Source organism: Clinocottus analis, unplaced genomic scaffold (genome assembly GCF_023055335.1).
Source record: "Clinocottus analis isolate CAN_PGR_092001 unplaced genomic scaffold, fCliAna1.0.p SCAF_10, whole genome shotgun sequence".
Taxonomy (NCBI): domain Eukaryota; kingdom Metazoa; phylum Chordata; class Actinopteri; order Perciformes; family Cottidae; genus Clinocottus; species Clinocottus analis.
In genome coordinates, this window is record NW_027175821.1 from 2,739,692 (window position 1) to 2,765,368 (window position 25,677).

The 25,677-nt window shown below is 42.5% G+C and overlaps 1 protein-coding gene across 1 annotated transcript in view; it reads right to left on the minus strand.

Moving 5' to 3' along the window:
- Positions 1-3,280: 3,280 nt before the first annotated feature.
- Positions 3,281-25,677, minus strand: part of LOC137794040 (serine/threonine-protein kinase BRSK2-like) — a 45,816-nt gene continuing 23,419 nt past the window's right edge. The window contains exons 13-21 of the mRNA XM_068590596.1: positions 22,873-23,548; positions 22,603-22,651; positions 21,999-22,122; positions 21,522-21,702; positions 21,241-21,330; positions 11,623-11,744; positions 5,464-5,592; positions 4,720-4,837; positions 3,281-3,519 (exon numbers count right to left, since the gene is read on the minus strand). Of these exons, the coding sequence (XP_068446697.1) occupies positions 3,452-3,519; positions 4,720-4,837; positions 5,464-5,592; positions 11,623-11,744; positions 21,241-21,330; positions 21,522-21,702; positions 21,999-22,122; positions 22,603-22,651; positions 22,873-23,548 (1,557 nt within the window). The 3' untranslated portion in view covers positions 3,281-3,451. The remainder of the gene's footprint in view (positions 3,520-4,719; positions 4,838-5,463; positions 5,593-11,622; positions 11,745-21,240; positions 21,331-21,521; positions 21,703-21,998; positions 22,123-22,602; positions 22,652-22,872; positions 23,549-25,677) is intronic.

Sequence of the window (25,677 nt, forward strand, 5' to 3'; positions counted from 1 at the left end):
CGCTCGTACACACACACTCTTTCTCTCTCTTTCTCTCTCATTCAAAAGCATTCTGTTCTTTCACTATTTTCATGAATACATCCCATATTTAGTTTTGTAATTTATTTTATGATGAGAAAAGTGACATTAAATATTGTTGAGACCTTCAATTGAACTTTATTTGATTTGACAGTCAGCTGTTGACTTCATACAGACGTTAACACAACTGTTTCACACAATACATGAATATATTCAGAGTCCTGGGTTTCCTCAACATGAAGAGAGGGTTTACATGAAGGACGAGGCCTATCAGGAGCATACATTATTATAGTATAATGCACTAAGTACACACATTCACAGCAAGTTGCGCATCAGGAGAGCCCAAGCAATTTAGAAAATGGATGAAAGCAGCACGGCTGGCACGTTTTAGACCCATGTCAACATGGATCTAACGTGGATGTGTACATAAAAACATTTAGCAGTGAGATGTTAGTTTATTTATTTTTATAGGTGTACAAATGAGGTCAGCATTAACGTTTGCAGATGAGAATTATTTCATTTTTTTGTTATACAAATGTATTATGCATTGATTTAGCGTGTTAATGCTAAAAGCTGAAATGCATTGATAAATGGAACCTAGAATGTAAAACTCACATAGCTGGATTCATAAGTGCAGTACTTAAAAAGAAACTGAGAGCTGAAATGCATTGATGGGAAATATGAAAGCTATGAAATAAATGTTATGACACACGAACTTGGCAACCCTTGTGCGAACACTGGGTTTGTTTTTGGCTTTTAAAAAACCAAAAGATGTCAAAAATGCCTCCGGGCCTCATGTCACACCCCGCGGATGACCTCTCTCTATGCCCAGGATGAGGCCTGAAAGTCCAGAAAGAATCGCGGCTTGGCTCGGTGTATTTTCGTAAACGCCTTTTTTTCACTAAATTGTATTTAATTCAGTCCATAGACCGCCTATGGACCGCCTGTCAATGTAGTTTAGGAGTGCTCACGGCGGGCATGCATCTCTGTTAATTACAGCCCTCAACTCCTGGGAACTCCTTTTCTGAAAAATGGGAATCCTTAATTCACATTCCATCTGACGCCCCTGGTATTTGCTGAAGTTTCATCTCGGAGCCCTGGTGCTATAGTTTTTTTCTTCTCAAGAGAGGGAGCGGTTGGGGGTGGAGAGGTGTGGGGGGGGGGGTTCACTTCACTCAGACGAAGCCAGGGAGGGTCCCTCAATTCCGGGTGCAGGTCTGGGTGCTGGTTCTGGTCCTCTCGGAGGTCCACATCAGTTGGAGTTACCCAGCCAAGGCTCCTCAAGTCCGGGCAAGGGCCTGGATGTGGGTCCTGGTCCTCTAGGAGTCCAGATTGAAAATAAACACACATGCACAAAGCTCCTGACCCTGTGGTCTGATCCACTATGGCAGAGCACTTTAAGTCAGTATAACTTCTGGATCTTTACTCTTCTCTTACAGAGAACTTTCCTCACACGAGCAGTCATGCTCAGAAATCTTCAGTGATCTTGTTCAAGCCAACACAGACTGGACTTTACTCACTGAGTAAGAAAAACTAAACTTAACTGGAAAACAACAAGAACCTTTATTGCTTTTATATGAAGTGAATCAATTGCTGGTCTTTGACATCCATCTTTAAGGTAAGCAACAAACTGAACATGGACCAAAGGAGGAGTGGCTTGTCCCTCACAGGGACCCTTACTGCTGAAAACACTGTTCATATTGTTTCCTGATAAAATACAAATGTTTCTTCTGGTACCTGTCCAGAAAAAAAATATTTATATAATATAATATAATATTATACCTTTATATATTTATATATATATATATATATATATTTATATATATATATATATATATATATATATATATATTTATATATATATATATATATATTTATATATATATATATATATATATATTTATATATATATATATATATATATATATATATATATATATATATATATATATATATCCAATCATCACATCTTTGACCAGTCTGTTGAAAGAAAAACTATCACAATTGGCGACGAGGATGGGATGCAAAGCGTCCGAAAAATTGTAAGGAGAGCCTTTAAAAAAAAAAATACAGTAGTTAGAACATGGATGTTTCAGGTATGATTGTTGACTGAATACTGCAGATTATTATTAATGAAATATGTTATAGGGTTATGTAAGCAATGCACACTCCAAATTAACCAATAGTTATTTTGTGTGTTTGTTCTGACAGTTTGAGAGCAAATGCTTAAACTCTGAAGGCAGAGGCTTCCCTGAAGGATGTTTCTGTTTCCGGGTCAAAGAGCACCAGCAGAAGCTCCTGAAGATTTAAAGCCGTAAAATCAAACAATATTTTCCCATAGAACAAGTAACTTTTCTATTTTTGAACCAAACAACACCATTTTTAAAATGATTGTATTAGTATGTGGGATATTGTTAAGGCCCTTAACCATAGAGTTGGAAAAACTCAGAGACTACTCAAGGAGGGATTTTTGGCAAATCTTGCTCATAATCATGCTGGATGCTCATTTGCGGTTAATTACGACTACTTGAACACGGTGAACAAGAGGTACATCCACATACATGGGCCTATGGGGTTCAAAAGGTTTGAGCCAGATGTTCTTGTGTGTTTCTGCCGAGCTCTCCAGCGTTACTCCAGTTTATGTTTCTGATCTGCTCGTTCTCAGCCTGCCTGTCTGCCCGTTTTGGGACTTGTTTGCCTCACGGACTGAACTCCCGGTTTTGACCCTGTCAGTACCGAGTGAACAGCACTATCTTCGTAACCTCTGTCTCGTGGTCGTGCTTTTTGGTTTCAGTTGGTTGTACCAGTAACCGTTACTGTTCATACATTTGATAAATGCATTTGGATATTTATTTTTTATTTTTGTATTACCTTGAGCTGGTTTTATGTCATCAATATATGAAAATAATACTTACTATGATAAAACTATGATACTGTGATACTATTTTAACTTAAAGAGACAGTTAGCAAAACTCTTTTTGTATTTGAAGTGGAAATGTATAAATGCCATTATTAATGGTATCACGTGGTGCAACCAGATACAACATAATTTAGAGATTTATCTAGATTACATAATCATTTAAAGTGATCAAACCAATTTGTCCTGATTCATCAGTGTTTGTTTCCTCTGGTTTCTCAGCCTTCAGTCTGTCTTGATGAGTGATATGATGAAGCTGTGTTTTCTACTGATGCCATGACATGAAGACAGATGATCAACTGTCATACAGCTGAATACAAACAGAGAAGACACAGGAGCCATCAAGATGTCTTTATGATGCTGAATATTTATTGCAGTAAATGTGAAAGCTTGAAGTGGTCACAGTTGAAGAAGACTCGTCCAACTGCAGCTCTTCATGTTCACTCTGAACTACTAGAGTCTCACTCTGAACTACTAGAGTCTCACTCTGAACTACTAGAGTCTCACTCTGAACTACTAGATTTTCGCTTGACACACATAGGGTCTATGCAGGCGACAATCCGCATCGTTCCAGAGTCCCCAGCCTGTAAAACAGAAAACAGTCATGTGATGAACAGGATTTCAGGGTTGGTGGTACTGAAGTGTCTTATTGTCATGTTGTCTTAACACAATGTGAACTTGCTATGAATGTGTGTACTTAGTGCATTATACTATAATAATGTATGCTCCTGATAGGCCTCGTCCTTCATGTAAACCCTCTCTTCATGTTGAGGAAACCCAGGACTCTGAATATATTCATGTATTGTGTGAAACAGTTGTGTTAACGTCTGTATGAAGTCAACACCTGACTGTCAAATCAAATAAAGTTCAATTGAATAATGTCTCTACAATATTTAATGTCACTTTTCTAATCATAAAATAAATTACAAAATAAAATATGGGATGTATTCATGAAAATAGTGAAAGAGCAGAATGCTTTTGAAGAACGTGACTCTTAAAATAAAGTACTTAATTTTAGAAAAATGAATTGAAACGTGTTATATTGATCTCACCTTCTAAGAAGTGATTTCATCTGAGGTTATTAAAAAACTTGTGTCAGCTCTATTCCTCTCTGTTTACATCATTAGTGGACAGTAAATGAAGGTGTTAGCATTCTGATCATATTGAGCTCTCAGGTTTATTCTCTGGTTTATTCATCTCAGATGTGAGTGGGTACGTTTGCTCAAAGGTTCAGTGCTTTGTCTCGTAGTGGAGCTTCACATTGCTGCTTTAAATAATCATCTCGGTCTCTGAACATATCAGTCTTTATGGTTTTGAACTGTCCATTGGAAGAATGAAGACATGAGAGTCCATTCTTGGTTCAAGTCTCTGGTCTCTCTGACCACTTTTCTCTTTCACGAGAACGACATGTGAAATAACTTCTGACTCACGTTTTATTCTCAGACTACTCTCCTGGGTTCAGATACAACAGATCTAGGACCGGATCCAGACCTCCTATTAGTGAGCCCTGCTTTGTTGCAGACATACAGACATTAAATACTCTGGTATCAGAGATACAGGATGGACTTCCCAATCTGACTCAGTATTTTAAATCAGTGTGACATGAAGAGGTTCAGTGAGGTTTAAATGCAGCACCTTCCTTCATACTCATCTGGACTGTTTTCTTGAGCTACTTTAATCATCATCGACCAGGGGTCATGAAAGTGTCTTTTCTTGAGGTTCAGAAGTCTACATTCATCTCTAGTAAGTTATAACCTCTCCTCCTGAGTCTGTAGTTTACTTACTCCAGTAGTTCATCTCAATGCAGTGCTCTACTTTGAAAAACCAGCTGTCGGGTTGGCCACGAGCCCAATGGGAGTAGTTATGTTTACTTGAATCGGTCCAAACATAGCTTTTACCATTCTGAAAAAACAAACAAGAAACAATGATCACCTGAGGATGACTACTGCACTAACATTCATAAGGTCTGTGTTTTTCATCTCAACATAATGATGATCAGATGAACAATCCCCTGGTCAGCTGGTTGATGATGCTCCAGTGTGACTCGTGTGTCTTTGCATTGGAGTTGTCTCCTGGATACTAAGTCACTGGACTGTAAGAAGTCAAAGTAACCAGAATAATATTGTTCAATAATATATTTACTGTATCAGTACTACACTAGTGCAACAGCACAGCTATGTTACTATTACAGTATTACATTTTGTTTTTGCATTTCACACCATGTTATGAAAAAAAGTAAATATAGTTATTACATTGAGTCAAATGTGAATCAGCAACATAACAGTAACATGTGTCAGCCAGGTTAATGCAGTACTACAACATGTTACTCTGAGGTACAAGTACACAGTAAGTAGTAAAAAGCTCAGTAGGATGTTTTTATGTGCTTCAGGGGCCTTTTGGTGGATTTCTTTGGTGGGCGATAAGTGAGAATAGTGACATAATTTAATAATTCAATAACACGTTTACCTCTGTGATTTCATTGTAAACACATGAGAGGCACAAACTGAACAGAAACATTCACTTCTTACCCAAAACAGTCCGATCCAGTAATGATGTTTTCTAGTCGTAGTCCTGTACATGGCACATTCCAATAGTTCCAGCTCTTTAAGGTTATGGATTGATACCAGATCTCCATTTCTGAAGGTCCTACAGTGTTTCTGTAATCAAAAGAGATAATGAGGACTATTCTTCATCCTAACTCCCTGATGTAAACTTTCTTCTCTTGACCCTGAAGTCATAAAGAACGTTCACGTTCCCTTCTGCTCTGAGGAGAATACACCCTTAACCCTAGAACACTAACGTGACAAAAACACCATCACTAACGTTAGGTACATTTCACCCGATATAATGTATCTGATGAAAATATTTCTCATCAAAATATATTATGATACAACAATTTAAGATAAATTAAAGTACTCTTCTTGTATTTCATCCTGTAGAACCTTTCAAAGCAAAAACTGGTATCATTGGGGGACCATGAAAAAAGATTCAACATATGGTGAAAAATTAGGGAATTGTCACTATAATATGATTAAAAAATATATAAATAAATGAACTACTTCTTTCTTTTTCTTTGTTTCTTCTTTGTTTTGTGAAGGAAAAGTCTCCTTCAATGTTAAAACCCTATGAAATGTTTTCACATTCTTTTAGTAAATCATCTGATGAACAGCACCCAAACACGTGAAGGTTGAAAAAAAACAGGAATTGGAGCAGAGAGACACGCCCACCTTCAATAAGATACACCTACCTTTAATAAGACAGGTCTACCTTCAATAAGACACGCCTACCTTTAGTAAAACACGACTCTTCTCCATAAGACACATCTACCTTCAATAACACACGTCTACCTTCGATAAGACACGCCCTCCTTCAATAAGGTCAGTGAGCAGCATGTAGCTACACAAGGACCAACACAATTCGCAAAAACGCAACACAATGAAAAATATGTAACCACAATCTCACGGGTAAAAATCACACAACGCTATTGTTCAAGGATCAAGATGATAAAGATGACAATTCTTTATGTATAATTTTTCTTCAAAGTTTTTCTCCAAATTAAATTTTCTTTTGCAGTTTTACATTTGAATTTAAATGTTTGAATTCAAGTTTTTAATGTGAAAAATTACCAATACGTTTATTTATTATTTTCAAAAATGCCAAAATTACAAGAATGTATCTGTCATTTCTTCTCTGGGTAATTGACCCTCCATGTACCTGCTTCATCAAAACACTTGATTATGCTTGAGAGTAACTGGACTTCTCATTTCCATAAATACAGCTTCCTCCTCGTTCTCACATCTTCTAATGAAGTGATGAGACTGTGAACAGGATGAGGTCAAATGTGCTGTCAGTAGTCTGATGTGTGTTTGTTTTTATTACCATCGCAATTCCATGTGGCCGTGTTGGTTTAAGGAACGGCTTCACACAGCGGTCATAACCAAACTGGAACCAGCCTGGACCGAGATCTTTTCTACAATAATTGGCCGGATATTTGGTCCGACACATTTCTTCAGGAGTCCCTGTTTCACAGAAAACGTGCTGTTAGTTTAGTGTTCCTGGTGTCTGTGTAGAAAGATATTTAGTGACAGTTTGGTTCTTACATGCTGCAGAGACCGACATGGACATCAGCACCACCAGAAGGAGGACGGCAGTCACCACAACAGGACGCATGGCTCAGGATTCACTGACTCTCAGAACTCTACAACTGGAATATCACCTGGAAATGCCACACCGTTCAACCACATCACAACAACCACTTCAGTTCATAGCAGTTTTTAAAGCCACAGATCAGATTAAAGTTATTTCTGTTCTCTAAAACCTCCACCAAGAGACAAAGAGGACTCACCACAAGTGTCTTCTCCCTTGTTGCATCTCAGTCGAAAGGTCTGTTTGAATATCTTTCAAAGCCATGCCTGTGCACTTAAATATTAAAACATTTAACTACTTCAACAACACGCCTGTTTAACTTCCACGTCATCCCAGAAGTAGGATCCACCTCTATTCAGTTACAACATTAGAATATCAAGCATCCGTGCACAAACAAAGCACTTCTTCAATACTAGGTTGAGTAGTGACCAGTTCATGAGTTGCAGCTCTATGAATGTTTTCTAAATGTTGATATTTTAGTCGTGTGCATTAGTGGGACAATAATTCATTACAGGTGGAAAATGCGGTGAAAGGCGATCAGGTTTGAGGAATGAAGACGTTAAGTGGGGTCAAGGGATGTAGGATAAGAGATGGAGTTGAAGGATAAAGAGTATATGAGCAGTAATGGACCACTGACGTCCAGTCGGGACTGTGAGAGTGGTGACTCTACTAAACTAAACTCATGTTTCATGAAGTCGGGTGTGAGTGGACATTTCCCGATATTGTCAGGGATGAAATGCATGTACATGAGGTATGCAGGGGAAGACCAAGAAACCCTGATGAGAAGATTAGGCTTTACTGAAGGCCGTGGACCTTGGGTGACAGGGGTCGGAGGCTGGTGCCACAGGGCTTAAATTTCTTACACGGTGGTCATGTTTTGTAAACTGGGATGAGAGGCTGGAATGCTGAACTGGTGCTCAGCTGAAGCCCAAGTGGGCCTCTAGGTGAACTGTGTTATGTCGAGGCGATGGGATGCGACGAAGCTGTTTGCAAAGATTGCGTTTGTGCCCCCTGAAGAATGGTGGAGGGGGCTGCGCCTGTGATAGTGTTTTTTAATGCATTTCATTGCTTGTTTATTTTTTTATTTATTTGATGGAGGAATGCCGGGTGCAGAATTCTTGCAGTGCAGAATTCAGAGTGTGTGATCTATGTGCTGTGTTGAGGAAGGCCGCATTGGAAGTCATCTGAGAGATGGACGACGTACCGGAGTTTATCGACGTTTGTCAGGGTCCGGCTTTGGATAAGTGATCAAAAATGTTGCTAAATACAATCAAATTCAAGTTTTGCTGGTAGGTTGGTTCAACGTTGCTCAAGATTGGACAATAATGTTGACGGACTTTCAACTTTTGGGCTTTTAGCTTTATTTATTGGTCAGTGAACTAAAACAAACACAGACCACATGTGAGGTCTCCCCATGCGGTCCAACCTTGAGCCAGGTTGTGACTGACAGAGTGATGTATTTTAAATGTATTTAATATTTTACCATCTATACAGACATTTGATACTAATGTCTGCACTCTTCAGTCCTCTGAATATTTGTGCTTTCATTGGTGGCATTAACTTACATTGAAGCTCAAACGATGTAAGAATTCAAGCCTGCGTTCCTGTTTGGTGGTGTGGACAAGTGATCCAAACCCACTGCGGACGACCACCATGTTGTGAGCTGAGAGCTTTTAGTCTTTTCACATATTTCTGTGAGATCAGGCTCTTTTTTTCTGTCCTCTTTCACCACCGTGTTTCTCTCAAAGACTGTCTGCTCTGCCTACGTCAATAAAAAAGACCTGAAGTCAACCGGTTCCTCCCTGTCTTCTGGCAGTGCCACCTGGATGTGTGATCACATTCATCTCCCACGTAAGGAAATAACCCTTTATTATGGGAGGAAAGTCATGAATACATTATTAATAGAGTGATCACAAACTGTAGACAGCAATCTACTGAACCGTTCCACCTATCAACATCTAGAAAACATCAGGGCTTTTTTTTCCTGTCCTGGGAGGAACCGGTCGACAAAATGACTGGAAGGTTCATGTGATGGAGCGGTTACCGCCGGGGGGCAGGGAGGAGTTTACTTAACATAAACTCACATGTGGTTAGAGCATGATCTGAGTATTTAACTTAGAAAGAGCAGACTGACATCCAGAGGAACGAGAAACTAGAGAGACACGACCGAGGTGAGTCTCCTTTGTCTCTGGCTAACATTTTTTTTATTTTAATGCAATACAACTCATATAATATCTTACACAAGTTAGTCCTCAAATTGTATGTATTTTCTTCTGAAGCATTACATTTTACACTTATTGTATCATACAGTCGTTCCGCAATTCGCTTTATTTTATTTTATTTTTATTTTTTTTTAAATTGATGACTCTCTCTGTCATCAATTTCCCCCAAATGTGTTTTAATATCTGACGGGACATTCATTTGAGTTCTTGTGAGAGTTTCGCCCCAACATGCTCCGCGGCGCTCACCAGCCCCACCTCGTCCTCCACGTAGTGCTCATACATTGCTGAGCGCTGAGCTACTTCTTCTCTGACAACAGGTAATGGCTGCGTTTCCCAGATTCGATCGTTCTTAAGGACTTAAGAAGGCTCAAAAGAAGGGTTCACTAAGGAGCGCTAAGATACGAGTGTTTCCCAGATGCGTTCTTAACTGCCTTCTTAAGATCTCGTCAAAGAAGCTTCCTAAGACGCTCTTAGTGGAAGCTGTCGACAGCCGTGTTGCTGAAACTAAATCAATCGATGCCAGGTTAATCACCACTTTATCGGCGCATAAATCACACACAACACCCTGTGGTCCCCACAAACAGGTGCAATTATGCTACGCACGCACTTGTGCGTGTGCCATCCACGACACCAATCACCCTTATTATATGCTTATTGTGTGAGTTATTAGAGAACCACAGAACAGGCTACTGTCGGCGGTAGCCTACGCCAAAACCTCGCAACATACTTTACGTCTGCTCCGGATCAAAGGCCCAATCCCAAACTCCACCCTTACGGACTCACAGACTTTGAGGCGCCCTCCCGCGAAGTCCTTGAGGGTTTCGTGGTGTCCAATTATCAAATTGCGGAGTGCCTGAGGGCTCTGTGGCGGACATTTTGAGCACTTTATGAACCCTTTCCGTAAGTCAACCTTAGATGCTGACTTTGCCGAAGGGAATTACCCACAATGCATTGCAACGTGAGGTTAAACACGCAGTTCCCAATGGAAGAATGGAGACGTAAAAAAAAGGCAAACAAACAGGCACGTGGGCATTAGCCCGATAAAATACCTTTACAACATTATGGAACATAAAAACACATGAATTAGAGGAATGCAAACAGTGTATATATATATATATATATATATATATATATATATATATATATATATATATATATATATATATATTTCTTCTTTTTTTTCTTTTTTTCTGTACATTCATCAAACATTTGATTTTGACCAAAACGAGTGAATAAATAATATAAAATTACTTCTCATCTTGTGAGGAAGACTTTTAAACCAGTGAATAAAAATAATAAAATAAATACATAATTGTACACAATATTTTGAATGTAGTCATGTGACGTTGCAGCAAAGTGCTGTCCCATTCATATTCACGCCAGCTCAAGCCCTCACAGACTCTCACACTCAACCAGTTAGCAGCTTACGTCAGTGAGTCCCTGAGGGTTCAGAGCTTGAGGGTTTATGGTGGAGACTGGGATTGGGCCATAGACTCTCTCCCCCGTCCCACAACACACACACAAACAACCCCCCACCTCACTCGCTCTGCCAATCACGGGCACGCTCACAGGTAGCTAGGTTGACTGACAGGCTTCACAGCTACACAGCTCATGCAACATTCACTGACCTCCTGAACCCAGTAATTATAATAACCAGTCATCTTAGCTACAACACGTATTCGGCTACAGTATGTTGAATTTATGTTGATAAATGTCACAAGAATTCACAGCTGGAAAATAGCAGCTAAACTATGCTAGCGCTCGATGTCATGCTATCATTGTGCCACATTGTTTTATGTATCTCCTTGTTTTGTCTGTTCCAGTTTTACAACAATCAATCTTGTATAAGTCACTGCAGAGGGTGAAAAGAGTAAACAATAAAAGCAACACTTGTATTAACTACTTACTAATCGAGAGTGACGTCATGCCGGGAAATATCAGACTGCGGTTTTAACGATTTTACTGAAGTTTGATATTTCCAGGCATGACAGAACAGTAGAGGTTAGTAAGTTGTTTTTATGGGATTTTTCAGGTGTAGTATTTGTTGATTACATTTGATTATATTATCCAATATGGCCTTGTTTTGTCTTTTTGCCTGTAAATGTATTTATTTATTCAATTTTATAATCTAAGTTAGTTTGTTACCAAAAAATGTAAGTTTAAAACATCTTACTGTGTTTTTTATTTATTATTATTTTCATAAATAATTTTGGCGATGGGTGCCGTTTTTTTGGTTGAGCACCTTCCCCGCAAAATGTCTGTGCACGTGCCTGACTACAGAAGTGCCGTTATGTAAGTACTGAAGTATGGGACAGATACCTGAACATTGGGACTTGGATCCACACAGCAAACAAGAGTCAGTGAGCCCTGAACATGCGTCCTGCTGAGGTAACAGCCGTCCTTCTTCTGGTGGGGACGATGTTTATGTCGGACTCTGCGGCCTGTAAGAACCAAAGAGTCAAATTATACTGATCAACTCAGACAACAGGACAAACAATAAACACACCTTTTCTTTTTGTTTGTTTGTTGTTCTTTTAGCCCCGACCACATTTCTTGATAGATTCTGTAAGGATCTTCCAAAATGTGAAGGGATCCATGACGAGGGCTGGTTCCGCTTGGGAGAAGGCCGATGTCTGAAAGCCTTCCACACATCGTATAAGAACTTTGATGATGCAGAGGTGATGAGAACCAACACACACATCACACTAGAGACAGTACATGTGGCCTCATTCTCCACAGACAGCCATGAGATTATGAGACAATGGGCACCGATATTCCAAAGACCACCACCTCTTTTACAAAAGAACAAGACACAGACTTCAGATACCTTTTGTTGTTGTCTTGAGTCTCTCTGGTATATGTGTGGTGAATAACACATTCGTGGAGTTTGAGTTTGTTTTCTAGTCGTCTGAATTCATTTTGTGTAGCCCAAAATCACAAATGTCCTGGGACCTCCCAACGGAACAGGAAAACTACCCTGATATTGTGTGTTTGTTCTCGATGTGTGTCTCTTTGTTGTCACTTTGTGTCTCTTTGTAGTAGTTGTATGTTTCTTTGTGGTCACGTCTCAGTATTTTCCTGGTTTATACGTCTCTGTGTGTCTTTTAGTGGGGGAAGGCCAGGGGGGCCCGTAAGCCTCGGTCCTCGGCCCCGTCCAGTAATCCGCCCATGCAGATAGTCTTGGTCAAGTGTCATTGAAGAATAATCCTTCCTCATTTCTGCTGATTTCAGAAAGCTTGTAACCAGATCTCATCACCCAACAAAAAGACGGCACACCTGGTGTCAATCCACAGCAAGGAGGAGCTCGATCAGGTGGTTTGCGCCATGTACAAAGTCACCCCCAGAAGGCCTCCTTACTGGATCGGACTCCACTTGACATTCGTAAGCAGTTGATGTGTTCATTCAATCGTAAAGTAGCTGACAGAAATCTACTGCATATGTTTTGATGGAAAGATGAAGGATAGTTTCTCCAGACAGAACGGTGTAAAGTCTAATAAATGTCCTCAAGTGATGTCACTTGAGTGAACTTCAGTGTTGGTTGTGCCTAAAAGCTAAAATAAGGTCAGAGGAATGACAAATCTGTGCAGTGTTATTTTAATAAGTATCAGTGGATTATTGGATTTGATGGACACCACTTTAAAGGCCAAACTGTAATCTGTCAACTCTTTGTTTTCTGCAGTTCTTCGAAGATAATCTGATTTATGACTGGACTGATGGCACTAAACACAGGTTCGATCATTTCGCTCGTCACCAGCCGAACTTCTACAAACAGGAAGAGAAATGTATTGAGACCAACTACCGCTGTAAGTTACACATGTCGTTTGAAAAATGTATGTCGTAGTTAAGAGACGATGTGTGCGCACAAGGACATTTGACCAACATTGGTTGAAGTACCTTGTGGTGTTACAGAACCCCCAAGTAATTGGGATTCCTCCTGAGTTCACGAATAATAGTACATTTACTGGGGATCCATCCATTCTGTACTGTCGTTCAGACATCTCAGTCTGGACCAAAGTGGTGAACAGACTGACCAACATTGGCCTCCTCGAGGCTGTGAGAGGGCTGCTACTTAGAGCATCTCGTCAAATTATTAAAGACAAAACATTTGGTTCATAGTTCAAATCCCAAAGATTTGCAATTGACTTTATCGTGAGTGAAATTCGTACTTCAGAGCAGTGCTTTCGTGAAGTATTTGGTGGAAATGTCTCTGAAAAGATTTTGTTAATAAGGTGACTGTTTCCTACAAACCTTTATTCTGCTAGTTACCATTCCCTGCACGCTTTTCTTTTTTTTAAGTGCCTTTTTATGTTCCGGGTCGTTTATTTTGAAGCCCTTTTGGGGAAACTGGAAGCAGATTAAAAATTTTGTGTCGTAACTTGACTTTGCATGAAAAAAAGGAATGCGGAAAAAGTGTTTGTAATATATTGCTTTGTAATAAAGGTTTACTTTATGGATGTAAACCACCAAGCTGGCTACAGGTAGCTTGCTTTATTGTACTTTATGACCATGTTTAGTGACATATTATCATAATTAAGGCTGGTCAAATAATGCTAATGTTGGATTGAGCTTGATTTTATGCGAAAGACACATTTCATTAAATATGCTTTTTGAGAATATGTGAGGAAATGTTTTAAATGCCGACATATATAGATGAATATCATTAAATATATTTTTACAGTCCTAAGAGCTTATTTCTGTTTTATCTGTTCCGTAACGCTTGTTTGGGATGGAGGGGGGAAAAAACATTATAATTTACTTATTTATTTCCCATCAAATGAACCAAATCTCAGACAGACAGACAGACAGACAGACAGACAGACAGACAGACAGACAGACAGACAGACAGACAGACAGACAGGCAGGCAGACAGACAGATAGACAGACACCCCTTTGCTCTCCATTGATACTGAATTCCAATGTTTGTGTTTTCCAGACTGGGGCCGATGGAACGACGTGAACTGCGCCTTCATTCGGCCGTATGTGTGCGCGGTGGAGGTTTAAAGATGGTGGTCACACGGAGCTCAACATAACATCTACTGCAGATTGAGTTTTTTGTCTTGTTCACTGGAACCACTGCACGCTAAAGTGTTGACATCCACTGCAATAAATGTTCATCAGCAACCATGTTGACGTGTCTTGCTTCATGTGTGTTCGTATGCAGCACCGAGCTTTGCAGTATCACTCTGTCAAGACACAAGGAAGCCCAGAGAGCAGAGGAAACCAAACACACTGACGCACCAGGACAAAACAAGGAAAACAGACAGGGAGATAGTGATAGGGGATATATAACCATTTCCTGTTACTAAAAAATGAGATGGTGGACATAGTGTAATGTTTTTGCTGCTCTTCTTTCATATTATTATTCACCTCATCCCACTGAGATGTAAACAACGTGCAGCGAATGGCCTCTTCATGGGACCACTTGAGCCGTTGCATGCATTATAATACAACGACAATGACACTCGCCTCGACAAAACTCATAATGATCTTTTTTTTGGTATGTTCGGGAAAAATATACCTGACCAGGTGTTAAGCCTTATTGAGCTGAAATGACGAATATGATTTTAAAAAAACAAAAAAACTTTAAACGACGTTAACACAACAGCCGTCATGCAACTTTTGGTGCAGCTCTTGTGAACAGGAAGTGGGCGTGGCTCCAATCTGAAGGAAAACAGTTGTTTTGTGAATCCTCGTGGAGTGTGAATGAACGCCCGGACACTCGGCTCCAAAGTCAAACAGATTTATTTCCTTTAGCACTGAAGTTGTTCACAGTAACATGGAGGGGAAACATTGCCGGCGGGTTTTTCCTGCTCAGTGGCGGCGCTCCGTGCTCAGAGTCCTTTCTGAGGGCCCCGGACTCCCCCAGTAGAAAAGAGAGAGAGGGAGAGCGAACAATGGAAGGTATTGCTTTTAAGTTTCCTCTCCGGACGACCCCCGAACGAGCCGGTCGCCCGGAGAGCTCCCTCTTTGAGAGAATGAGTGAGGAGGATGCGTTGCACAAATGAGGAAGAGGGAGCGGCGAAAGGAACCAAAATAGAGATTTTTTTAAAAAATACCCCCCAAAAAAGGCAAATTCAAACAAATGCACATAAAGAACATAAATGGAGAGAAAAAGGGAACAGGAGAACAATTCCAACGACGACATGCAAAGAAAAGACGAATGCTGAACATGCAAACAACCGTACGAGGTCAAAGGTCAAAGCTCAGAAGGAATCCCCTGGTTGGAATAAGCGAGTCAGTAAACTGGGCTTTTCTACAGAGGAGCGTTTGGAGAGGGTTCCTCTCAGAGAGGCTACGTCTACATTCTTATATTACGCTTGAATCATTTCCCCCCAACATATTTTACAGGTTTCTCCCTCGGGGGCGAAAAAAGGAACAAAAACGCTTTTCTTCTTCTCTGCGTTCGAAAATAACTTAAACGTGACAAAAATATCCTTAAATAATTTGAAACATTCTCTACATCGTTCGTATAAATAACAGAATAAATTAACAACCGCAAAATGACAAAAATACAATAATAGTACAAAAATATACACAGCAGTTCAATATTGTAGAAATTATAATAAATAAATACAAAAAGTGTTGTAACTGAACCCAGAGTGTGACTCACTCGTCAAAAGTGCAAAAAAGGAATCCAGACATTTCATCGAGGTCGGGTCACACCAGGAAGGGAAACGGCGAAATGTGAAACATCTAGAAGCTGGTAAGCTAACACGCTAGCATGCTAACTCGCTAGCCGTTCAGCTTCTTAGTTTCTCGGTTCTGAGCTGATTCATTTTATTATAACTGAAGACGTCTGTTGGAAAACAAGACACAAAATGGAGCGTAGTTTATTTGAAGTGAGTGTTAAAGTGTGTATTTGTTCCGTCTCGTGTTGTCAGTTAAAATGTGTGTGTCTGTCGTCATATTTGACGTTATCACGCGAAACAATAACAAAATGATCCAAAAGGATTGAACGGATCCTTCATGTGAATAAAATGATTCATCCGATTATACAATTGTATTTTTTTCTCGATCAATTTTCTTTAATGTTCCATTAAATTGGTTTTTGACTGCAGTGAAAATGTTTTTTTAAACGCCAAGGAATATGGATTGTTGTGTATTTGTATTATGAATCTTTTTTTCAATAAACTAAATAATAAATAATTCTACACAGCTGGTTCTACAGACAGTATCAATGTTGTGTTCTGTTTAAGTACGTTGTGCGAATATTTCTTAGTCAGATGGAGGCTTCAAATGCACCGTGAAGTCCCCTCACTGCATTTATTTGCGTGTTTTTACTTTAACTGTGCAAACAAAGCAAACAAAACAACATAGTGTTAGCGTAGCCAGATCTATATCTGCAACAGAAACACTGTCTTCAAACAACAAACTGGCACGCAACGAAGCAGAAGTTCACGTTTGGAACGTCAACGTTTGGAGTGAAGCTATTGCTCAAACTGAACTTCCTGTTGTTTAGCAGCCAAACGGCGCGCGCAGCTAGCACGCTATGCTAGCACGCTATGCTAGCACGCTATGCTAGCTAGCCTCCACGTTGGCCTCCCCAACTCTCTAAAGAACGTCCGGTGGACATTTTGCCGTTTCTTTTGTACGCTGGTGTGACCGCACAGGAACACCAAACCAAACAAAAGGCAACACAACTCTAGAAAACATAATGTCACGACTACAACTTTTTATACATACGGAACATTATTGAATCTGTACAACAGAATAGATCATTCATTTATCTTTTCCCCCAACGACCGATCATACTTTCATGGGCGACATTTTCGCCCATGTTGAGAGAAAACGTCTCAGAAACCCGGCCGCTCGCGAAGAAAGACATTTAAAAAAAGAAATACAATCCAGCCGGCGGTCGTCCGTCCGGCTTAGCTTCCTGTTTCCTGTTTGTCAGCGTGTGCAAGTCATTACATCCCGCGAAGAAGAAGTCAAGTGTGTATTGAGGAGTACAGTATGTGTGTTTTCTTTATTTTATTGTATGTACATGTGGGAGAATTCAGAGAGAGAGAGAGAGAGAGAGAGAGAGAGAGAGAGAGAGAGAGATGGGGGGGTGTCAACAAACATCTCTGTCTTAAGGCTTTTTTTTTTTTTTTTTTTTTAACAACTCCTCTGAGACGTCTCTGTGTTCGGTCTGGTGGGGGAGGTGCTAATTGGAGAGACAGAGAGTGAGAGAGAGAGAGAGAGAGACACAGAGAGAGAAAGAGAGAGAGAGAGAGAGAGAGAGAGAGAGAGAGAGAGAGAGAGAGTAAAGAGGTGGGAAGTCTTTTCTTCAGCGGCGGCGGGCGCAAGCGGGCCGCCGCCGGGCCGGTCCCCCGAGAGCCACGCCGAGGGTTAATAGCTATTATGGATGAATCCTGGTGGCAGAGACAAGTCAAGCCATCACACATGAGGAGGACACACACCCACCGAACAGACCCCCCCCCCAAGGGACATGAGAGGGGGACAGGAGGGGAGGGACGACACGGCTACATCGGCTACTTATTGTAAAATACTGATCCAAACTGAAAGAGCCATTCCCGTTATACAGTAGAAAAGTTAGAGGCAAAAAGTAGATCTGTTTTTTTTTCTCCATGTTTTTTTTCTGACTACGTTAGCAGCGCTCCGATAACGGCGCCTCTCTCTCGCTCGCTAGTCATGCACAGCTACCGCTCCTTTAAGGTTGCTCCTGCGTCCGGTTGCTGGCGGCCATCTTTGTTTTGTCTTTGCCGGGGGGGCATTTACAGTCATTGGGCGGGGGCGGGCCGGGCTTCCCGCCGGGGGCATGCTTGGCGGGGGAGCTAGGCGTGTCGGGGTCGCCGGGGGAGTGGGGCGCTTGGACGTTCTTCTCGTCTGAAAAAAGCTGTTTAATTACGTCAAAGAAGTTACTCAACGGGCTGCCTACACAGACGGGGAAGAAGAGAAGAGACAGAGAGAACAAACAACAGATGAGCAATGGGGTCAACGTGAGGAGAGGAAGAGGAGGAGGTGATGGAGGATGAGAGGAGGAGTGGAGCGAGAAGGAAAGGAGACTCTTCGGCGGGAAGGGGGAGCAGGGTTGTGGGGGAAAAGGTGAGCTAGCGTCACATCTCCAAGTCTTTATTTTAAAAAGACAGATATTAAGAAGTGCATGTGATTCAGAGTGAGCGGTGGCTTCAGAGTCTCAGTTTCCTCTGCTGGTTGTGGGAGCTAACGGGAGCGCTGGAAGACCAGAAACCAGCAGCGAGGAGGTCCGATTGCACTGGTTTGTTATTAAATACATGTCTTATCAAAGAGATACAAGCAGATAATCTACATACAAGCTGCTTCACTGCAGACAAAAGTTATTTTATTATCATTCTACAAGAGAGTTGCATTTAGAGTGTCGCCGGAGACGCACGCGACATTGCTCCTCCTCCTCACTTCCTGTTCACTGGTTTCAAAAAGCCAAGATGGCGACGACCAAATCGCCGAACTGGAAGCTCCAAAAACTTCCACAAACTTTATGCCAACAGGAATATCGTCTGCTTGTGGGGAATAAACCCAGGCCAGACTCACTAAAGCAGTAATGCTAACGCTAATAAAGCCCTGATATGTTCTCGTTCCGACGAGCTGACGCTAACGCTAAGCCTGTGTTTCCTCCAAGTGGTCTTTCTCGGTACGTTCAAGGTTCCTGCGACTCACACCCTGTTTTGTTTTTTGGCTGATCGTCTCCAGGTTTGTTTTTTTTTTACATTTCTCTCCGCGTGAACGTCGTCCAGCAGCTCCCGTTAACTCTCCGTCATATCAACATCCATCACCACAACATCCAGCATCCGTCTGCTCAAACAAAGATACTCAGGTCGGTGCTTTTCATAAACAGTCGTGAGGGAACCAGAGCATGCGACAGCGCGGCACAGAACACAGCGGCCCGCCGTCGGTTAGCCGACGGAGGGGAAGCTTCTGCCGGCGCTAGCAGACTTACCGTCGCTCCTCTTCCACCAGCGGGACATGGGGGCAGTTCTGCTGACTCGTCTTTTGTGTTTCGGTGATTTTAAATATGGAAAGCTCACGAGGAGGGAGGGGAATGGAGCGTCACCATGCAGAGCCTCACACACATCCACGCGGGAACGTTCTCATCTCATTGAGTCATTGAGCCACGTCCACTGAACCCACAGGACATGTTTGTTTGAGTTATTCGAAAAGGAAATCTCAAACTCTTTGGTGTCAAAATAGTTTTTTGGGGCTTGAACTGTCTTTTTTTTTTTTAAACTTCATGAATTTGGCTCCGCAAAGAACTCTAAAACAACTACATTTTAATGGAAAATAGTAATTTAAATAGTCTACTATTGACTATAGAAACTCAATGAAAATGTCAAATGGGGATTGAAAACTAATTAGTAACTTATGTTGCTCTGATGTCGCACGCACGCACACACACACACACACACACACACACACACACACACACACACACACACACACACACACACACGCACACACACACACACACACACACACACACTGAGTGTTTGGCATCAGGCTGACCCGACCCTTACGTCCAGTCTCAGTACCGAGCCCTGGAGACGGGTCAAGGTTCACCAAACAGAAGAGCAAGAGATGAACGGAGTTTCATTCAGCATGCGGAGAGAGAGAAAGAGAAAGAGAAAGAGAGAGAGAGAGAGAGAGAGAGAGAGAGAGAGAGAGAGAGAGAGAGAGAGAGAGAGAGAGAGAGAGAGAGATAGATAGATAGATAGATAGATAGATAGATAGATAGATAGATAGATAGAGTAACGGTGGAGGTGATGGAGGTCGTGCGTTCGCAGCATGATATCGGTTCCCCTCGGTGACCAAACTGATAGTTTGGATCTTTAGAGGGAAGTCCACGAAACAGAGTCTGGTTTCAGTCCCACAGACTTTAGAACTACATTTTGACTTTGTAATAATTACTTTATAACTACATTAAAACTGCTTTATAAATACATTATAACTACTTTATAACTTCTTTATAACTGCATTATAATTACTTTATAACTACTAAATGACTAAATTCTAACTACTTTATAATTACCTTGTAACTAACTACATTATAACTGCATTATAACTACCTTATAACTACATTATAATAGCTGCATTATAACATCATTTTAACATAATTAAAACAACTTTATAACTACATTAAACTGCTTTAGTACAGCTGGAGCATCCTGGTTATGCTCTGTTATTAATCATTGTTGGATTTGTTGTTTTGTCTGAATGTGAATGAAAAACTACAAATCTGCATTTATAACATCCAAACTATCAGTTTAAAGGCTGCAGTTGGTCTGTAGTGGGAGTTGAGCAGGGTACTGGTTCTCTCCCAGTAACACGTCAGTGTGTGCGAGTGTGTGTGCGAGTGTGTGTGTGTGTGTGTGTGTGTGTGTGTTGTAGTTACTCCGCGTCACCACCAGAGGGAACCCTTATCACGTGAATAAGCACAGATACAACAGCGACACTACGAGCGGCACCAAGAACACACAGTCACACAGTTTCTTTTCTTCCATATTTTCATAACCGTCCATCTAATGATAGGCAGCCCCAAAAACATCCAATCCAGGGAGGTTTCCTTCAACAACGAGGATGAATGTTGTCTGAAAGCCTTCCTCTCCTTCTTTCTGTTTCTATTTCACTGTCAGACGCTGGAGGATGGACGGATCCTGAGTCTCCACAATCAGCGCTGCAGGTCTGTCTCTAAAGCTCCCTGAACCACCTGACCGTGTGCATATGCGTGTGTGTGTGTGTGCGTGTGTGTGTGTGTGTGCACGCCATGGCATGTGGCAGGGGCATGCACGTGGAGATGCCGTGTGCTAAAAGCAGCGAGCCGAGCGGAGCGCGTCCGAGCCGCGGTGCCTTGTGCTGGGGAGGAGTGCCAGGATGCCGGGAAGGAGGGAGGCTGTGAGGAGGAGGAGGAGGAGGAGGAGGAAGAGGAGGAGGAAGGTTAGGGGTTTTGGGGTGGGGGATTACCAGCTATCTGCGGCTGCGTGCCGGGCTGATCCGAGCTGAGCAGCTGGGCCTGGATGGTCTCCACCACGCGCTTGAAGCGCCGACTGGGACCTGCAGAGGAAACAAGGACTCATCAGTGCGATCACGTGATCATGTATGTACACACCATGAGGCCTGTGTCCTAAACACACCTCTAGAAGCACTGGAGGTGTGTTTAGTGTCCAACATCCAACGGACTTAAGTTAAGGATCAATCAGGACAAGATTAACCCCCTTCGGATCGCTCCCTGACTACGAGTTTACCCGACAGCAGGGTGAAGGTGACGGAGTAGATGCCGTGGTCCTTGGTGGCGCCGCTGCTCTCCGTGTAGGTGATGTCCACCTGGAACTTCACCGGCTTCTGGAAGACCGTGGGACCGGCCGAGGACTTGTACTCCGCCCGGAAGCTGGTCTGAGAGATCACGCTGTGGCTCAGACTGGGGATCTGAGGACAGGAGGACACTAAGGTCAGAGTTTCCTCGCTGTTACACAACAAAAGCAACAACAACAACAAGATGAACAAGAACAAAAAGAACAATCATTTCACTGTTAAAGACAGGATACTCCATGTGTACACTGTTAAAAATACGTTAAACAATTGTCAAATGACTAGAACAATCAACAAAGAAGAAGAAGGAGAAGAAGAAGAAGAAGAAGAAGAAGAAGAAGAAGAAGAAGAAGAAGAAGAAGAAGAAGAAGAAGAAGAAGAAGAAGAAGAAGAAAAAGAAGAAGAAGACTCACGGAGAGGAAAGCGTGCACAATGTCGGCCTTAATGGAGTTGAGCGGTTTGTCTCTGATCACGATGAAGATCTGCTCCTCTTTCTCCAGGTTGATGAAGTTACCAAACCACGACTTCTTGGCCAGTCTGCAGGAGAGAGACACTGGTCTGAGAACAGCTGGTCTGAGAACAGCTGGTCTGAGAACAGCTGGTCTGGAGAACAGCTGGTCTGAGAACAGCTGGTCTGAGAACAGCTGGTCTGGAGAACAGCTGGTCTGAGAGCAGCTGGTCTGGAGAACAGCTGTTCTGAGAACAGCTGGTCTGAGAGCAGCTGGTCTGGAGAACAGCTGGTCTGGAGAACAGCTGGTCTGAGAGCAGCTGGTCTGGAGAACAGCTGGTCTGAGAACAGCTGGTCTGGAGAACAGCTGGTCTGGAGAACAGCTGGTCTGGAGAACAGCTGGTCTGAGAACAGCTGGTCTGAGAGCAGCTGATCTGGAGAACAGCTGGTCTGAGAGCAGCTGGTCTGGAGAACGGCTGTTCTGAGAACAGCTGGTCTGAGAGCAGCTGGTCTGGAGAACAGCTGGTCTGAGAGCAGCTGGCGAGTGTTTTCAGCAGGCTGGTACTCACTCTGGAGAAGAGTCTGGGGTCAGGCTGGACATGTCCTCCTGGGTGGGCACTGTGACAGAGAGAGGTCAAAGGTCACAGAGTTTGAGTTTGACCCTGAACTAAAGCTGAAGAAATGTCCCACTTCCTGTTATCTCGTGTTTGACTCTCTGGTTCCCTTAATAAGCTCCAGGCATGCAACCTGAAGCAAAACCAACAGCTGAGTCTGATATTATACAGATGAAGAAGAGATAAGATCTTAAAGAGATAAGATCTTAAGCCCCGCCCCCTCACCTTGCATTTTCCTGCGGTGGAAGCGCGGCGAGCCCAGGAAGCTGTTCTTGATGGAGTTGAGGCGCGTCCTCCAGGGCATGCCGCCGATGGACGGGCTGGGCGGCGGCGTCGGGCTGGGCGTGCCGGCGGGGCTGTCCTTGGGCGTGTGCACCGGGGTGCCTTTGGGGGTGGGGAGGGGGCTCCCTCTGGGGGAGGGGTGGGGGGTCACCTGCGTGGCGGGGACAGATTTGCCGTTGTGGTCAGGGTGCAGGTGGAGGTGGTGGTGGTGGTGGCGGCGGCGGGGCGACATGGGGGGCGCGGGGGAGAGCGGGATGGAGAGCTTGGGCGGGACGGTGAGGGGCGGGTGGCGCCTCACCCGGGGGCTGCCGGGGACGCAGGGCGTCGGCGGCCGGCACGGCGTGGAGGGCTCGGACCTGGGGGCGGTGGGGCTCTGGGCCGTGTTGGGGAGCGGGTTGGACCGCGCCGTCTGCAGCGGCTTCTCGGACACTTTGGGCTTGGCGGGGAGGGTCTGCGTGCGGGGGTGCATGAGGGGCGACCCCATCTTTGGCTGGTAGGAGTGGGGCGTGCGTGGCCCCGCCCCGTTGAGGCGGAGCTCGACGGGGGAGTGGGTGGGGCTGCAGTTGGGGGACTGACACAGGTCTGGGGACTGGGGCGGGACGAAGAACCGCCGGGTGGGCTGCGATTGGGCCATGCACCGTGACACATGACGGCAGTCAGCCAATGAGAAAGCCGGAGGAACACCACACATTCCCATGGGTTTATTTTTTTTTTTAATTTAAAAAAAAAAACACAGCAGGGAATTTTTTTTTTTTTGAAAGCAGCGCGGCGGATGGGTTGAGAGGTGGAGCAGGCAGGAAGTGGTGAGAGTGCAAGAAAGAAAGAAAAAAAAACAGAGCATGCGATTAGCAAAGTGATCAGCCAATCAGAAGGCAGCAGTGGAGCATTCATGACAGTCGGGATGCACCGAGATCGAACCGCTTCCTGTTCGCCACCTCGCCTTTTACTCATAGTCACGCAATCTACCCGGCAACACGCGATAAATAGTTTTTATTTAAATATATAAATATATATAAGTCCAGACACGAGTGTTTTAAAGTGCCGAACAAGAAAACTGTCTTCAACAGAGTGTTTCTTATGATTTAGTTATTATTATAATTAGTATTTTAATACAAAATTATGTCATTATTTTATTAGAGCAATATACATATATTTATTTTTTGCAGTTTCTCCATGAACCAGTGCAAAAAGATACTGTGTCACCTTGTATTATGATGTCTAATGATGTCTAATGATTCTCTCTCTCTCTCTCTCTCTCTCTCTCTCTCTCTCTCTCTCTCTCTCTGTATATATATATATATATATATATATATATATATATATATATATATATATATATATATATATATATATATATATATATATATATATATATTAGGACTGGGCAACGTTGAAAAAAATTAACTGATTAATCGCATGATTTTTCTGCGATTAATCGCAATTAATCGCATTATGCGCCAAATTCAATAATGAAGTAAAAACTAGTGTATTGCTTTTATTGCTTTACTTTTAAAGTAATGTTACCGGAACAATATAACAGCACTCTGGCGCAATAGCACGTTAACATACATACAAATATAGTTTATACATCTGTTTTCTTTTTTTTTCTGTACAGGTACTGCTCAGTAGTAAGGGTCCCTGTGAGGGACAAGCCACTCCTTCTTTTGTGCATGTTCAGTCTGTTGCTTACCTTAAGATGGATCTTAAAGACAAGCAATTGATTCACTGTCTCCGTTTAAAGTTTAAAGAAATTTAAAGATGTTTAAATACATTATAATTGATTTCATTGACTAAAAATTGTACTTTTATTTTGTATTCATTTTAAAGTGTATCACTTTAAATCACTTTAAAGTTAATCCCCGAAGTTTACATTTTTTCAATTGAGTTTGACAAACGGATGTTTTTGTCTCTGAGCGACACCTGACGGAGGCTCCGCCCACTCCTCCCCCTCCTCCAATGGGCGGACGACTCGGTGCATCCCTGGTCACCTGCAAGTGAAACCAGCTCAGGAAGCTAACAGGGTTTAGCTTCGCTGGGGGGGCGTGGCCAGAGAGGGGGCGTGGCCAGAGAGTCATGCACAGTGCTGATGCACGATGCTGTGGAATGAATGAGCACCGAGACAGAGGTCAGAGCACCCGGACAGAGGTCAGTACCATGTGACCCCCCAGCCTCCAGAACAAAGGGCCTCATGCAACAACCGCTCTACAAACAGTTGCTCCACCACTTAGAGGGACAGTACTGATGTACTTCTACACACTCTTCACAGTAATGTTCTGCTGTTGAACGCTGCATTTATAATATTTTCTTGTCTTTGCTCTTTTCGCCAGACTCTATTCACAAAACCAGTGATTTCAGAAGAAGCTCAACACTTCCAACATCGTCACTAAACCTGAGGAATGGCACCAATTCAATATTGATTTTCAACAAAAATAGGAATAAAACAAATAAAATGTATGCCAGAGTCATGTTTGGTGACTTGTTTCTAGCCGTAGAGCTCTGTGGGTGCACTTCCTGTGCATGTGGGATTCATACCTTTATTTTGAAGTTTTCTGTTCCTGTAATGCCGTAAAGTACTTTGTCATGCATTCAGTTTAAAGAATGCATAAAATCCATAACCTTGTGGGTTCTTTTTAGGGCGATTTGCGACAAACCTGACGAAAATGTTCTGGAGAGAGAAGTCGAGGAAGGACTGATGACGACTACGTGGACAGAAAACACAAACATGCCTCCAGGAATTAAACTTTTCCT